At 38.1% G+C, this 16,905-nt stretch overlaps 1 protein-coding gene across 17 annotated transcripts in view; it reads right to left on the bottom strand.

The window, feature by feature from the left end:
- Window positions 1-16,905, bottom strand: part of kcnt1b (potassium sodium-activated channel subfamily T member 1b) — a 69,881-nt gene that overhangs the window by 36,976 nt on the left and 16,000 nt on the right. For 12 of the 17 annotated variants that reach the window (XM_005743099.2, XM_005743090.2, XM_005743095.2 and 9 more), the window contains one exon: window positions 7,058-7,096. The exons of 3 other annotated variants lie outside the window; for them this stretch is intronic. In XM_005743099.2, coding sequence (XP_005743156.1) covers window positions 7,058-7,096 — 39 coding nt within the window. Of the gene's footprint in view, window positions 1-7,057; window positions 7,097-14,303; window positions 15,038-16,905 lie in introns of those variants that run through there. 2 more of the 17 variants (XM_005743098.1, XM_005743100.1) reach the window with 2 other exon arrangements.

The following is a 16,905-nucleotide window of genomic DNA, read 5'->3' as shown; positions in this document are numbered from 1 at the left end:
CACATGTAGAAGCCATCATCTCCAAATGCCCATCCATACAGACTCCATCACACACATATCTCACTCACTGGTATCGGTCACCTAAGAAGCTGTAAAAGAACTTATAAAGTTGAATGAAAGTTACTAGGGCCTTTTATTTACCCTGTTGCCTATAAGCACATGGACAAATGTGAACAGAGCAAAACCTAAGCCAACCATGAATTGTTGTAAGGAAAAATAAAATTTGTGGATTTACAGACTGATTACTTATTTATAAAACTTAAATCTTGATTTAAGACACGACTAAAGGAAAACACAAACTGAGTACATTAATACTTAACTGAACACTTTGGGAATTACTCATTTAACAGAAAAAAAAGCCCAGCAGCAAATCGAATACATTCTTTACAGAGAGTAGCTCCTTTACAAATGAAAAGGCCGCAAAGTTTTAATTCTAGGTTACTTGATTATTTAAGTTTTATGTTTCTGTAAAATACTACAGACACAGCAATCGACCAGCAAGGGACCGGAAAAGGCCAATTTCCAGCAATCTTGGCTTTGGGTATTTCTGATTTTGAGCCGGCCTGCTTCATGCATGTACAACATGTGTCCTGTGGTGCATATAAATTGTCACGCATATTCACATCCACAAAAAAACATGTCTTTAGCATGGAAGCTCCTCACTTGGAGGGAAGACAAACTTCACCAAAGAAAATCATGGAGGGACCATCATAAAAACTTCCTAACAATAAACCTAATCAGACACTTAAATCACCTTCACCCAGCTGAACATGGACATTTTAAGGAGGCTAATGGAGGCAAAGGGGTTAAAGGTAAAGATATCCAAAGATGGAGATGAGTGAAAAGGGAGAAAAGGGTCGATGTCATGTTATCTGGTGAATGTATAAATATACTGGAAAATGATGTAAGTAACTGTAATCTGATGTGTTATATAAATCTGTTGCAGCTGCTTTTGTTTGGTAAGCTCAAACATGCCAGGTAAAGGTGGGTGTATAGATCAGATTTTCATGTAAGTATTTATACCTCTTTCTAGTAGCAGAGCATTTTCAGTTATTTAAGTAAGAGAAGAAACTGTAGTTTGGGGGGACATTATAAAGTATTTTGGATTGAAGAAAAGTCGATTTTGTATATGCTTTGCTACACAAAGTACACAACAAGAAATATGTCAACAACTAGGACTTCAATATGCCATTCAGACATGTCTTGCATATGGCTCTAGCTTTCCATTACTTTCTTAAGACCAATGGCTCTCAATTTCCATGTCATAAAGTTCCTGAGACTATATTTAAAAATGACTTAACATTCAACATTCAGTAGTCTCAAAACTGTGCATTTGTTCTATAATTTCAGTCATTTGAACCATATAAACAATATTTTACTGACAAAGATTCAGAATACAGTTCTAAGCTATGGTCCTTCACAACAGAAAAAGCAAAAAATACTGTTTCTGAATCACAGTTTTGCAAACATGTTTGGTGGCCAACACTTTCACAAAACAGAAACAAAGTGATCAAGTGATGGACATGAATAAGAAGCTATAAACTGAATTGCCTACAGTTGGATTTTTTTGTATCTGTGCTTCTTTTTTTTAAACTAGCCAGTCAAAATTATGGCCTTACAGTACTTCTCATCACACTTATTTCTGTCCACATAATACACAAGGATAAACATTTGCTGTCCTTACCTTTTATCGTGCTTATAAAACACTTCTGACCAAGGGTACAAAAAGGTCTTCTTACACATAAGGTGGCTGCCAGGAGCTGTGAACCCACAGCAATACCTTTCAAGTACATACTCTCTTTCCTTTGGCATCTCAAGTCTGCAAACAACCACCACCAATGACTGTAGGGTAAGATGATTAGTAGTCTGTATATCCAAGGAGTCACACAGTGTTCACAACAGACAATAACTTTAAGAAGATGCAGTCCCTTTGTTCGCACACAGGATAGATGCATCATATGACCTTGAGTCCTCAACTAACAACTCTTTACGGTATATAGAGCTTCAACACTAATATATATACATATATGTATAGTATTGAGGTGGCACACAAACAAACACAAATACAAATGCTGTTTACCGTGACCGCTGCCTGTGACAGGATTGCAATTTTATGAGCTCCTCGTGTGAGACACTGAACAACTACAACTGCTTTGTAGACCATGTAAATAAACATCAAACAGCTTGTTGACCTCGGGATAATCAGACGAGCAGAACAGATCTGTTCAAAGCCCCATGCTCATTCTAGATAAAAAAGAAAAAAAAAGAAAGAAAGAACAAAAAACTAATTCTGTCTAACAGCCGCCAGATGCTCTGCGCCATATGGAATATGTGTGAGGGTTTTGCAGAATCAAGCACAGGCAAACACCACAACAAGACAATGGGGGTCGTAATAGTCACTCAAGAAGGAGCCTACAACAGATATCAGTCCTAAGATGGTACTCAGATGCTTCATGCTCTGCATCTATTGCAGAGCCCAATCAACAGCAACCTTGCCTTGTATGTTTTAGTTTGCAGTCTGCCAGTTGCAACTAGTTGCAAAGAACCAAATCTGTAACACATCAGTTTGATTATCCCTGACCAACCAGGCAGCCTTAGTGAAGCGACCCATTAATTCAAGGTTTCTGATGATAACCAGGTCACAGAATCACTATGCAGACCATTAATGATGCATCTTACCTGTAAACAGTGTTAAAAAAAAACCTCTTTCACATCACAGCCTTAATACAGTTTTAGATTTTCTGATGGCGGATTTGCTCTGCTGCCCCTCTGACAAAGCAAAGAGTTGAAAATAGAAAATGTCCTATTCACCTCCCACTAAAGTGTTCCTGATATAAACGCTGCAAGGCTTCTAAAAATACTCCTCGAATAAAAAGCAGTGGCTTCATTGTTATTCTCTACTTCTATCACTCTGAAGCACTCAAAACTTCCCAATTGTTGCAGGTACTTTTCCAAAGCCTTATTATAGTGCAAAGATAGAATATGGACTTCAGCTCAGACGCGACTGTGTTAACTGTGAAGGCAGCTTATCAAATGGACACTGAATCCACAATCCTCAAGAAGGATGTGTAAGTGTTTGTGTCATAATCATCTGGAGGGGAAGCCTTCCTCACTAACTTTAATAGGACCTGTGTGTTCGGTGGATAGACAAGGGAAACATGAAAGGGCAGGGATGGTGATTTCTGGTTGTCTATAGGATATGTACAACTTGTAAGCTGCTGCACATGAGCGTGGGTGGTGTGGACCGCTGACGGACCCAGATTACACTGAATGGTTTTGTTCCTAATACTTATGAATGTATGAGCAAACGTTAGTGCAATGAAGCCTTAAATAGGCATCTGAAAGCTGCTTATTCAAAGCAACTGTCATATGTCTTTCAAGGTTTATTAAGGAGTTCTGACACAAATGTGCAGCTTTAAGATTGCTGCCTGCTGTGCTGACTGTGCTGGTTTTGTAAAACCAAATTTATCCTCCTCTTGACTGAATATTTCAAGAGCATTGTAGCAATGTTGTTTGTCGAATAGTTTCATAAAACGAAAGCGACATCACATAAAAGAGATGTTCCTTTGTCCGCAGAAAACGAAAAGGTACAAAATGTTGAGGTTTTTAACAGGGTACTGCTCAAGTGCTCTAAGTGCAGAAATAATTTAGATCTAGCCTCCATGTGTGAGTTTTGATAATCCTTTTCTATGAAAGAATCAGAATGTGCATAAACTCCAGATTTACAGAAGTCTTGAGTTTAAGGCTTAGCACTGTAAAAAGTGCAGAGACCTCAGTGCCTGGATAAGACTTAAAAGCACAAGGTTGTCAGATTGGATAATGGCACTGGGGTGATGTTAAAGACCACAGAAGGGTCTAATTCATAAAATGGTAAAAAAAAAAAAGTTATTCATGAGTTGGATTTAAAAAAAAAAAAGAAATAATGTCAAAATACCCTAATAATGTCTTTTTGTAGAGGAAATACTAACTTCATGAATTTCCCTCCTTTGCAAGAATTGTATGAAAATGTTTCACAGGCAAATAAAAATGCAGTTAAATATTGTTTTAATGTTTCATTAAATTGTAATCATTGAAAGAAATGGTTAAGTAACCACTGCACTGCGTCAACTTCAATTTAATTTTATTTATATGGTGCCAAATCACAACAACAGTTGCCTCAAGGTGTTTTATATTGTAAAGTAAGGACCCTACAATAATACAAAGGAAACAGAAAACCATAATCATCATATGACCACCTATGATCAAGCGCTTTGGTGACAGTGGGAAGGAGAAACTCCCTTTTAACAGGAAGAAATCTCCAGCAGAACCAAGGTCAGATTAATAATAACGAATATGAAATGCAGAATGTATAAACAACATAGTGAAAAAGGTAATTAAAGAAAAAAACACTAAATGCATCATGATAATCTCATAGCAACCTAGACCTATTGCAGCATAACTAAGGGAGGATTCAGGGTCACCTGATCCAACCCCAACTATATGCTTTATCAGAAAGGAACGTTTTAAGCCTAATCTTAAAACTAGAGATAGTGTCTGTCTCCTGAATCCAAACTAGAAGCTGGTTCCACAGAAGATGGGCCTGAAAACTGAAGGCTCTGCATCCCATTCTACTTTTAAATACTCTAGGAACGAGAAGTCTGTCCCATAAAGGGGTGATATGGTACTAAAACATCATTAACACAAGATGAGGCCTGATTATTTAAGACCTTGTATGTAAGGAGCAGAATTTTAAATTTAATTCTGGATTTAACAGGGAGCTATTGAAGAGAAGCATTACAGGAGAAATATGCTATCTCTTTCTAATCCCTGTCAGTACTCTTGCTGCAGCATTTTGGATCAATCGAAAACTTTTCAGGTACAGGTAGAACATCCTGATAATAACGAATTACAGTAGTCCAGCCTAGAAGTAATACTAGTTTCTAGTTTCACTCTCAGACACAATGTTTCTAGTTTTGGAGATATTGCGCAAATGGAAGAAAGCAGTCCTACATATTGATGATGCGCACTGAAGGACATATCCTAGTTAAAAATGACTTCAAGATTCCTCATGGTGTTGCCAGGGTAATGCAACTGCTGCACCACGGAAACAAGGTCAATCACCCCACAGTGAATACAGTTTAAAAGGCGTATCCTTTAACACCGTGTTAAAATGCACTGCCTTTAATTAAGCACTTTTTAGTTAACACATGCGTATAGCTCAACACACCCACAATGTTCAACCCAACCTCCAACTGCATAGCCAACAAAGTAGCATTACACAGCAGTACGAAGTATTCTATTAGCAACCACAGCTGAAAGGTCTGCTGCTGACAAGTTATACCAGTGTTTCTTGAACAAGCGTTTTCAATAAGAGCCAAAGGAAAATGAATAGTAATCAAATATGTTTTCTGTTAACTGTGGTTTCATTAAATTAAGTTAAACATATACATTTGTTACACAGACAGTCAGAAAAAACAAATAAATGAACAGATAACTGATAGAGTAAACACACACAGATTCACTGTCATTAGTGTATGTGACATTACCATTCCCAGTTTACTGACAGGATGGTTAATCAAGAATAAAACCGCAGCCTTGAAAGGTCAAATGACCTGTCATTTCTGACAAAGGAGGGGAGGATCTTGACATTTCAGCTTCTTTTGCGGTGTGTCGGTAAAAGGTTGGAGCATTAATGTTGCTGAAGGATTAATAATGTTACAGAACGTGTCACAAATTCAATGTTTGTTTGGCAGGTGTTTACATCTACAGGTTAACCATAGCTGCTATTGCACATTATTCATATGTTGGACAAGACAAGACAACTGCTCCCATAAACACTACAAACTTCCTCTATCTGTACAAGTTCAATAAATAAACCATAATCTGACTATAAATTTGTTTTTGTTTATTCAAACTTTTAGATCTGAATAATTCAAACACCAATATATATATGCTGGAAAATCTTTCCCCCCCCCATTTATTCATCCATTTTCTTAACATCCACTTATCCAATTCATGGATGGAATCTATTCCAGCCATCAGGAGCAACATCAGGGGCAAAACCAACATTCACGGTCACATTCACACCTACAGCCCCACACAGAAAGAACCCAGCACTTCATTGCAACATGACTAACAATTGCAGCATAGAGATGATGTGACTTGTACCAGTCAGTCACATCAATAATAACCACTGACAGGGGATGCAAATAACATTGATCATCTCATTAAAATGTATTGTTTTAATGTGAAACTGTAGAAAAGGTTTCGATGATGTTGTTGACTGGTATACATTTACACTTTGCACTTGTCATTTCGAGTCATAACTCTGACAGCTAAAGGAAAATCACCTACAGAAGAGAAGGAATTCTACAGATTCCATATTCAGGTTTTACCACGTTATTGATGATCCATCACCTACAGCCACAACCCAAAATCTGAGTTATCACTGAAATGTCTCAATTTCCCAAAAGGTATTGCAGTAAAAAAAAAAAAAAAAAAAAAAAAAAAGACCATCTAACTCGGTCGGTCTAAAAGATGATAAACATTTCAATGATTTTCAACTCACCAACATGCACATTATATGGTAAGTAAGGCGTGAATAATTTCCATGTTAGTGTTTTCAGCCCCCATTTCAACAATATTTAGCTCTTTGTTTTTCTAGGAATTCTGTCATATTTACTCACACAGTTGCATGTTTCAAGCCCACAAATGGACATTGACAACACTGAAGTGGTGAAGCCTGGCGTGCACATTCAGTTGAAAAACAAATACACCAGCATTTACTTTATTGAAAGCTACCTTTCCAACATTTACAGTGGTATGATCAAATGTGGCCAGTTTTCATAAATGGACCAAACATCTTTTCAACAACAACTGTTGAAAAGGTAGCCAAAGAATGACCTTTCTGCATCATCTACCAACTTTGCAACTTATCACAGTAATGGCATTATGTTTACACATGGTGTAGGCAAAATCCAGTGAAAAGTGCTTTATGCATATGCTTTGGTGCTCGCAGTCCAGTTATCACTGCAGACACAATCCATGCCATGCAAGCATGATGCTGCCAGAGACTTACTGGGCATTGGTTGAGTCCATACTGTACTCCTCCTGATACCTGGACGCAGCACACACGGACACAGATAGGTACAGGTTAGGAGAGAGTGGGGTCAAGAAATCAGGAAAGGGAAGGAAAGGATGAAAAGCAAGAAAATGATGCCACTGCAATGTAGTTTCATTACTTGCATCTTAGTTATAATGGAGCCAATTTCAAACTTCAGAGAGAATTTTAAATCAGTTGTGCAGCAAGAAAGGCCAAAGTGGAATGTGACAATATGTTAGTGAAATTCCTAAAGGAATTCTACCTAAGGCATATAAAATAAACAGGTTAACCAAATACTATATTTGAGTGGCTGTTTCTTACTGCAAGACTTTTCCACCAGGTTTCATTAAGTCACCATTAAACTTCACATGCAAGTAAATATAAACATTTACAGTGGATACTGGTTATATCTGAGGTTAACGTGACATAAAAAAGCATTAAGTTAACCATAAGAACAGATGGAACACTTAACGCAAACCACAGGGAGTCAGTGTACACATCCTCAGGGTCAGTCTCAAAGTTGCCATATTGAGATGACCGTTAAAAGAGAGGAAGTATGTAACACTGAGGGAGGTGACAAACAGAGACATACCCAGATAATTTCACTCACTAACAAATGAATAGATCTGAGGCGCAAAGGGTCACAGGTTAAATGTACAATTTGATTTGAAGCAGAAGAAGTAGTCTTATGTCGATTATTTTCTTACATTCTTCTTACTGAGGCTGAAAGTTGTAGTATTTTATAGAATATAGTGTGCATTTTTGTCTGACAACAAATCAAAACGTATGAGTTTTTAAATGGGATTTTTCTTTTATACTGTAATACATGACGTCACAGATTCAAAAATGGAAACAACATGAACAAAGTAATTACACAGGTACAAATTTCATGGAAAAAAAAAATCTTGTCTGGGGTCTTGTCTGAGTCAAAAGGCCATTCATGGGGCAGACTTTTATTACACAGATTTTTCTCATTTTAATACCAGTGATTCTTCTTTTGTACACTGCTTTCATTTGGTATATATTCAGAGTATCACTTTGGGATTAGGACATTACTTTCCTTTGTTTTAAAGTGAGAAAATATACCTTAGCTTTGTGTGAGAGAAAAATAAATGTGATATTCTGTCTTCGTACTTATGAACTTGAGGTAAAAGTAAATATAGAAGAAATCACAGCACAGCCCTTTCCTTTAACTCTTGTAAACGGTATGTATACATACTATATGTATACTATATTCAGTCAGGTAACACCACATGTTCAGCTGCCCCCACTCCACCCTTAAGTATTCACTATGACCTATGAAAATATCCCAATAACCCCCAAAAACTAAAAAAAAAATTGGAATTTACTGTTAATCTAGTAAGTAAGCTGCTTCAGTGTCTGGAGTATATTTAAAAATATTCCATATCAATTTTGGGGAAAAGTGAATGGACAAAGGGTGGGTTGAATTGTCTTTGAAATCTCTACATGAACAAGGTCTTTATATCAGTCAAACCTATAAAAAAAGAGGTGGTGGATGAATATGTGTTGAAAATAAAGACTGCAGAGCTGAGAGGTTTGCGTTGAGAAGATTGTCAAAACTCTAAATGGACTAATGGACTGTCCATTCCACTCAGGAAATAGAGAGGTCACAAGGGAGGACTTTGCCATTTCAGTAATTAATCAAGCACGTTTTACCATCTCAACAATGGCTCTCACTTCCAACATGCCAGTGAAAATGGGTTTCATTCTAATTTCCAAAGATCAGTGTCCATGTACACTCATTTATCTGCAACTTTCTTCTAATGGCTCAATATCCTGAAACTAGGGCTGCACGATTAATCGTTAGAAAATTGCGATCTCAATTCATACTTATGTGCGATCTCATTTCCAAATGACAACGATTAAAAAAAAAAAAAAAAAGATTGTAAGCATTTTGATCCGGGACGTAATCTGCATGAAAACAAGCGCTCACTCTTCCTGCTCAACAAATGACAAGGGCGGAGCCTTATACCACGCGATACAGAAGCTGGCTGCTAAAATTGGCAGGGGAAAAAACCCCGTCAACCACCCAAACATCAATAACGGGAACCTTATACAGCGCTTCCCTATACCCGTCGAACTCCCGCAGGCACAAAGAAATTACGGAGGCTATTACTTATCACCTGACCAAAGATATGGCACATCAACACTGTGCAAAACGAGGGATTTAGGAAAATGATCAACACCCTAGACAAACGCTACACAGTGCCGTCCCGCAACTATTTTTCTATTGTTGCACTACCTGCTCTATACACGCAGTGTCGAGCAACGGTGGAGATGGAATTTCAAGCAGTACAACGTTTTGCGGCAACGACATAATGTGAGACATTTGTTGTTTTTATGTTTATTTATTGTTTTTATGTTCAGTCTCACCTGAAGTTGATGTGCAGTTAATAAGTGCAATAAATATTTATACTGGAAAAGAAAATCGTGAGAGAATCGTGATCTCAATTCTAAGCAAAAAAATCGTGATTCTCATTTTACGCAAAATCGTGCAGCCCTACCTGAAACCAAGCAATTCTTTCTTCAAGTAATCTAGAATGATGTTAAAAACATTTCTACAACCTTAAATGATTAATAACATCACATTTTCCACTTCTGAAAGACAGATTCAATTCAGTAAATTCACTTTGAGAATTTAGCACACACAGAACTTTAAGATTAAAAAAAAATGTGGACTGCTGGACATTTTTGGGAAATTTCTGAACCATACGAAACACACTGAACCAGGTTTGCAATGCAACACTTTACTAATTTTCTAACAGTTTTATTAGTATATTATCATTGCTTATTACTACATTTCAGCAGTTTGAGATGTTAATTCAGAGTTAAACCAATGAGCAAATGATTAGTCGGCTTATATAAGAGATAATGTACATAAAAACAGGACCATCACTGCTCTGCTGTGATCCCGCTAGTGATTTGGTGGATATTTCACAGCACTTTACTGGTCAATAAAGATGCTATCTGGCTACTAAGAGCTTAAACAATTTAGAGGCTAAAATGAATGGAGACTAGCTTACAACAGATACACTGGATGCAGAGTCTAATCTGTCCCGTTTTCAATTATAATTCAGACGTTATTAGATTATGTCATTAACGTCATGCCTTAGTATACTTAAGATCAAATAATTACAGTAAAGAACAACTTGATTCTCACCTCTTTGGAGCAGATCTGGAGCGAAGGTGTGAGCGGAGGTACTGAGTTATGTGCAACATGACCAGCACTTTCAACGTATGTTTTCCAGTAACATTCAGCTGTGAGAGCTACAGAGATAATGTGGGATGGCTTCATGCACTTATACTTTATGACTGCAGAAATTACAAAGGCAAATGGGAAGTGTAGTTTTCAGTCTGGTAGCTTGCCATACTGTTCTCCACACATCCCAGAAGCAACTCAAGAGACTCACACTGCAGCATCTCCATTTCATACAGTAATCCTAGACTGAAGTTTAGATGGTAAAGATACTAAATGGTCAAAATGCCCTTAGTCGCACCTTCCCCAAGTCAACTCCCATTACCTTTACCTAATGTTATTCCCCTGCTCCCTCATCACATTTTCTGTCTGTATTCACAGAAAAAGCTAACAGCAAAAGTATCATTCTGGTATATAATATATACTATTCTTCCACTTTAAATCTTGAAAACTGGAGTAACAAAATGAATGAAGGGAGGTTATATGCTTTGCAACAGTGTCAAATATTACTTAGCATAAGTTACTACTTAGAGCAGGTACAGTAAAGAATTATTACCTATAATATCTCTGCTGATGCAATAATAAACATCACAAAGACAAACCTTATCACATATTACATATATACTGTGGAATTTGTCCCTTTTATATCTTTGGGATTATTGGGTCTAATCGAACAGCAGTTTTGTGGCCGTATTGAGTTTTCTACTTAATCCTACTATAAAAGCTACTTTCGGCTACTCCCCTGCCAGACGGGGTCAGCACAGCAGCTAGCTCTGCATTTTTGATTTAGCCTGGTTGTCCTCCCTGACAAAACACCAATGGTGATTTGTTTGTTCGACTGTAACTGAACCAGCGACCTTCTACTTGCCCAGCATTTTTGCACAAATTTAATAATTTAAAGTCAACTTTGATGCTTTAATACTGAAAAGGTAATATTAAGTGTACAAGGATACAAGTACACAAGTAGTTTGCTAACTTGGCTAAAAAAGCAGAAGCACTCTGGACTGACAGACGTGAGCTTTGTGGAAGGCTCTGCGTTGCTGAAATGTCAAATGGGATAAAGCCTACGCTGCACATCAGTCACTCTGCCTTTTATCAAGTTCTTACGCAGCTGACCTAAAAAATTCAAATCATCCTTTGCAATATCCTGGTCCATTCTTAGTGAGAATATACAGTGCATAATAGTGCCTCAGCAAGGCAGACCAAATGCTCGATTTGCAAACACATTTTTCACTGCGAGGACAAAGTGGTGGAGAAGATGGACGAAGCCAAAATAAATCTGCATGTGTTTATCAGTTCTGACCACATCCCGCGTTTAAAAGATGATCCTTCTCTCTCTGTTACTGAAAATCCTCCAAGACTTAATTAGTCTCTCACTGCCTGCAATATTAAGATGTCAATAGAGAATCGATATAAACAAACATAGAGGTGTTGTAAATTATGCCAAAATAGATGAATTCCCTATAGACCGTGCTATACGATGGACCAGATTATTGATTCTTTTACTCTCTCCGCATCCTTTCATTCCTGAGCCAGCTGGACAGAAATCGCCCGCTGGACAGAAATCCCCGCTGACCACATTTCACAACCCAGAAAGCTCTCAGATTACAGACATCACCCTGCAAGTGACTTGGATAAATTAATACACTTTTTTTTTTATCTCTGCAGATATCAGGTCATGTAATGATTGGATGAAAATGAAGGCCAACTTTTATTAATTTATGTCCTCAATTAAGATATAAGCCCTTGTCAACAAAACTCGCTACCTTGTAAACAAAGGAGATGGACCGCGCTCAGGGCAACTGGCCAATTAATGCATTAGGTTTTACAGCCAACCCGTTTGTAGATAGTGTACTAGACAACCCTTTAAACAGTCTTGGATGGCAATAAAGCAATAGTCAATATTGTTCAGTGTCTCTAAACCTATTCTTACAGTGTTCAGCTGCCAACAGACTTACTGGCTTTTGTTGGGTTTTAATTGCTCTTACGGATCTGAACTGTCACTTTGACTATATCCACCTTCAAAAGCTTCATCTCCTCCCTCAGTGTCAAAATCACACATTATAATTTTGGCTAATTATTCACTGTCTTTGCCAGTATCATCATCATCACAAGTACTGATGTGTCATCTGTGAATAATGTTTTCATTAGTGTATATTTCTCCTATTTTTTTTGGTAGCACTGATGACTGAGCTCACCTATTTGCATATATAGGACTTTAAACCTCTGTCTTCATTGTCTTGATCACAGCTGTAATTGCAATTTTTAGTAGACATGTTTTGTTATCTGCTCTACTGTCATGTTCACCACACTGAACATCCGTTTGAACATAACGGTTAGGATTTGACAGCTAATAAAGCTTGACAAAAAACACTGAAAAAAGGAAGACTGAAGACAAAAATCAATATGAATCACTGGGTTTGTCCCTGTGATGTTGTGAGAGCTTTACTTTGCAAGGTAAAGTTCTTGAGAAACCAGTATGGACTATATGAATAATTGGAACTGAACGGAATCAATAGATGGCTCCCATTTAGTGATAGCTCAAGCCTCAACTCTGATTTATGTCCACCTGAATTCTCAGGGCTTTAGACATCTCTGCCAACTCTGTAACAAACTCTGACATCCTTCCAGATCTGTCATCCAAAATCCAGTAGCTAAAGTTGAGGCGTTTGCCTCGGGGAGGCAGCTTTGCAGAGGTGTGTGTATTCTGCCCATGGTTTTAGCTGAGAAAGTGAAGGGTGGATTCTGTGGTAAAAACTGAATGTTTCTAATCTATCCTCGATATTTAATTAAAGGGGTTTTTTTTTTGTTTTGTTTTTATTAAAGTTTCTAATAAACAATGTAGCCAGTTATTTTAGGATTATGATTTTTTGATCCAAATGTGCTGCATTTGACATTCTTCCTGTAATCACGTTGTTTAGCTATTTCCCATGCCACTCTGTTGCTTTTGTAGCCTCAATATGGATATTAAAATCACAACCAACAGCAAATGTTCCATCATTCAGAACAGATTAAATCCCAGCAGATCTGATCAAACATGCAGATAAATATCAGTATTTCACATAAAAAGTGAGAAGAAAAATATGTGCTATAAATATTGAGAGACAGGGCACACTGCACCACCAGCATACTGGCTGTGCAGTAGTTTCTGAAGCACAGCCAAATAAGCACACTCTGTTTTCAGTCAACCCAACCTCATAACCTGCAGATAACAGTGCAAATATTAGCTTGAACAGCAGCATTTCTGCAGCTCTTGAGTTCTTTTGTCTCTGAAAGGAAAAAAAATGCATCCCTCAGTTGTTACAGGAACCACATCTAATTTGTCTATCAAATTGTAGCAGAGTAAAAGCAGATTTTATGGACTGGTGCCCGCACATTGTGAAATAACATGTAGTATTTTTATATAGGGAGGGGGTATGTGAGGAGCTCTCCTGTGGTTTGCATTTTTATTTCATCTATCAATCTAATATATATGCATTAATAATATTTAAAAAAAAACTTAGCTCATGCAACCTGCAAAAGACTACTTCTACCCCACAAAAACTCTCAGATTCATAAAATTGTAATGGGAATGCAGCATCCACTGAATTATGTAATCCCATACACTGCAGTCATTAAATGAATCCCATTGATGCCTGGAGCAAAATGACTCACGACAGAAATGTTTGCGATCATTCAGCCATCTGTCGTGAAAGTGACTCAAAGAGTCGTACTGGTTGCCTTAATGTTTAATCCCAATGGGAAAATATAGCCTGTAGGACCCGATGCGTAACTACCGTAGTTCCCACACTACGCTGTAAATTTGTGGGAAATGTCAGTTTACAGGCGGACAGCTTTAATGGTAATGAAATATTGATTACGACTACTGTTAATTACCAGCCAAGTTATTAGGAAGACTTGATGTGCCGGTCGCTTGCAACACCGTATTACCGTGAGGATGCTGCGTGTGTGCAAGCGAGCTGCATTTAGAAACATGCGCCTTTGGTGCGGATCTGCGGCAGCTACCTTTGGTCGACATCGCTCCCCAAAGAGCCGATGGTCCGGAGAGGGTTGGAGGGATTGACCCAGGTGGGCTCTGGTGTTTTCTGCACATCGGTCTTGACGTCTGGGTCGATCTCCGAGGGAGAGGGCGTCAGCTTTGCGCCTGCCATGCTTCCCGAGTGTTACCTCCAGCAGAGAACGCCAATATGGTTTTTTTTCCTCCTGGTGTCAAAATGGGCTCAGTTAGCGACCGACACTGCCGGAAAACCGCATCCCGGTCTCACTGGTGGTGCACGAAGGAGGACGAAGACTGTCTCCCTCCCTGTCGCATCACGGGGTCCTCAGACACACCGAGGGAAGCATGAACTTGTCTCCTTTTAATCGAATCTACCTCCATCCCTGATGGAGATAAGAGGTCCCCGTGCGCGTCTGTGAGATCCTCACGTCGTCACGGTGTAGCGTCAAGAGCTCGACCAACCCAACGGGCTTCCCAGCATGTTACATAAGCAAGATGCTCAAATTTAATGACCGCCGATTACTTTTGATCAGGCCAACGTGCCCTTCATTCTTCTTCAGTCCTGTCCCGCAGTAAATCGTCCAGTCAGCTAAAACGAGCTGAAGATTTAGATGCGCCTACACCTTATTGAAACCGTTTTAATGATTAAAAACAGTGCTGAAAATAAATCAAGCTGTCCTCATCTCAACTTCACTGGATGCTGGATGCTCTAGTGCTATCCTTTCAGTAGCTGCAGACACGAGTAACGAAAAACCACATACAAATGAGCAGGTGGATAGGCAAACACTTCAGGCATGATCGTGCTGGTTTGCATGGGAACACGGGACACCTGGAGTTGACATGATATTAGTGTGAGAGTGTGCAGGTGATGAAAAAGAAACCACCAGAGTTTAAAGTTGTAAATGACAAAAAAAATAGGAATTGATTTTACAAAGTCATTTTTTAAAGAAAAATATTAATTAAAAAGTGTTTTTAAGAAGCCTGAACTGTTAGAATAAAACTCAACATGTAAACATGAATTTAACCCCGAATTATTTGTCCTTTGGGTTTTTGTCAAGTCTTGTAACGGAAGGAGGGCTCTAGTCTCAGTTAGTCAGAGATAAAGGACCCATAATGTACATATTAAGTCATTCAAAGGGAAACCAACGTTGCAGCCATTGATCATTTTGTATGTAAACTGCTTAACACATACTGAACCAGGGATTAAAGATGTGAAGGTATTCTGCAATTGTGTACCTCTTGATTTATCTGCCGAATAACTTTATCCTGAATTTCCATACCACACCATACCAATTTTACTTGTAAAACACTTCTTAAACAACCACAGCCGATACAAAGCGATGTATACAAAAACTAGCTTCATTGGTAGTCACCTCAAAAGTGGCCTTTAGACTAAAACAGGACAGGTAAAAACAGATAAGTAGCCTTGCAAATATATTTAAACTCTGTACAATATGGATGTTGTCATCAAAAAGCCAAGTCTGATTGCCAGATTTTTCACATTTTATTTATAATTCAAATTGATGTCATCTAATAAAAACTGTCTTGCTCACTGAAAAGATTCTTTAGGCATTAATCTAGAATAGTTACTCAAAATCAGTTACATTCCTCATCTTCTGTTCATGATTACAAGCTCACAGACCTATTGTTGGTTATGTGTTTACAGTGTGGTTTATTCCTAATTTAGCCAAAGCAGCCATACATGCTGAACTCCCATTGGTAATGCATTTACAAAACACATTACACACTCCATTTGAGATGCAGATGCTGATCTCAGTTCAACCTGCAGGAAACATTTTAAATTATCTGCTTAAAGTACCCTGGGGATTAGAGAGGCTGGCTTGTGGATGACTGAACGGTTACGTCTTCAGTTTTAGTGGGAACAAGTACAAAGAGATCTAAGTGTGAACTACCTTAACAATCCCATCTGTAACTATAGCATACAGTCAGTTTGGATTTAAGTACAAATGAAACCAACCTTTTACAACAGCCCTTTTTCCGAAGGTAGGATTGATCGCTGGATTAGTTTATGTTCTTTTTCATATTGCACTGTTCTAAAAACATGCTGATTAAACTCTATTTTGAAGGCTGCAGTTTACGGTAGTCTTATACTTTATTGCATTTTACTAAGCTTTAGTGGGAAACAGGGTCAATAAAATTCGAGGAACACTTGTTGTTATTACCCAGTACCTTTTAACAGGCTCATGTTCTCTAAAAATCAATGTGTGCATACTCGTAAAATCATAGACAATAATGCTGTCTTCGTGTACTAAAGTCATTTATCTCTGTATAAATATTTGTCAAGCAGCGCGGTGCTGCATTTCAAACTGTAAACTGATAAATGAATCATGTTGTATCATGTGGCACATACTCTCGCCAAGACTGTGTTTGTGATCCAAAGTGCTGGAAAGGTAATAGCTGACCATAAGGAAACAGTCCGAAGCATAAAATGACAGTTAATGGAAAGAGAAAAGCAACAATGTATGTGGCATAAAACCAGACTGTGGATTGTAAATGAGTTCACGAGTAGCAGGAAGAAATGTACAGATTTGAGCACAGAGACACTTAGTGGTGAAATAGAGGATTGCAAACAGTGCAGCAGAGAGAGAG

Source organism: Pundamilia nyererei, unplaced genomic scaffold, assembly GCF_000239375.1.
Source record: "Pundamilia nyererei isolate P.nyererei 1_Seehausen unplaced genomic scaffold, PunNye1.0 scaffold00127, whole genome shotgun sequence".
NCBI classification, from domain to species: Eukaryota; Metazoa; Chordata; class Actinopteri; order Cichliformes; family Cichlidae; genus Pundamilia; species Pundamilia nyererei.
The sequence above is the reverse complement of the archived record's forward strand: the minus strand, read 5'-3'. Positions and strand labels throughout refer to the sequence as shown.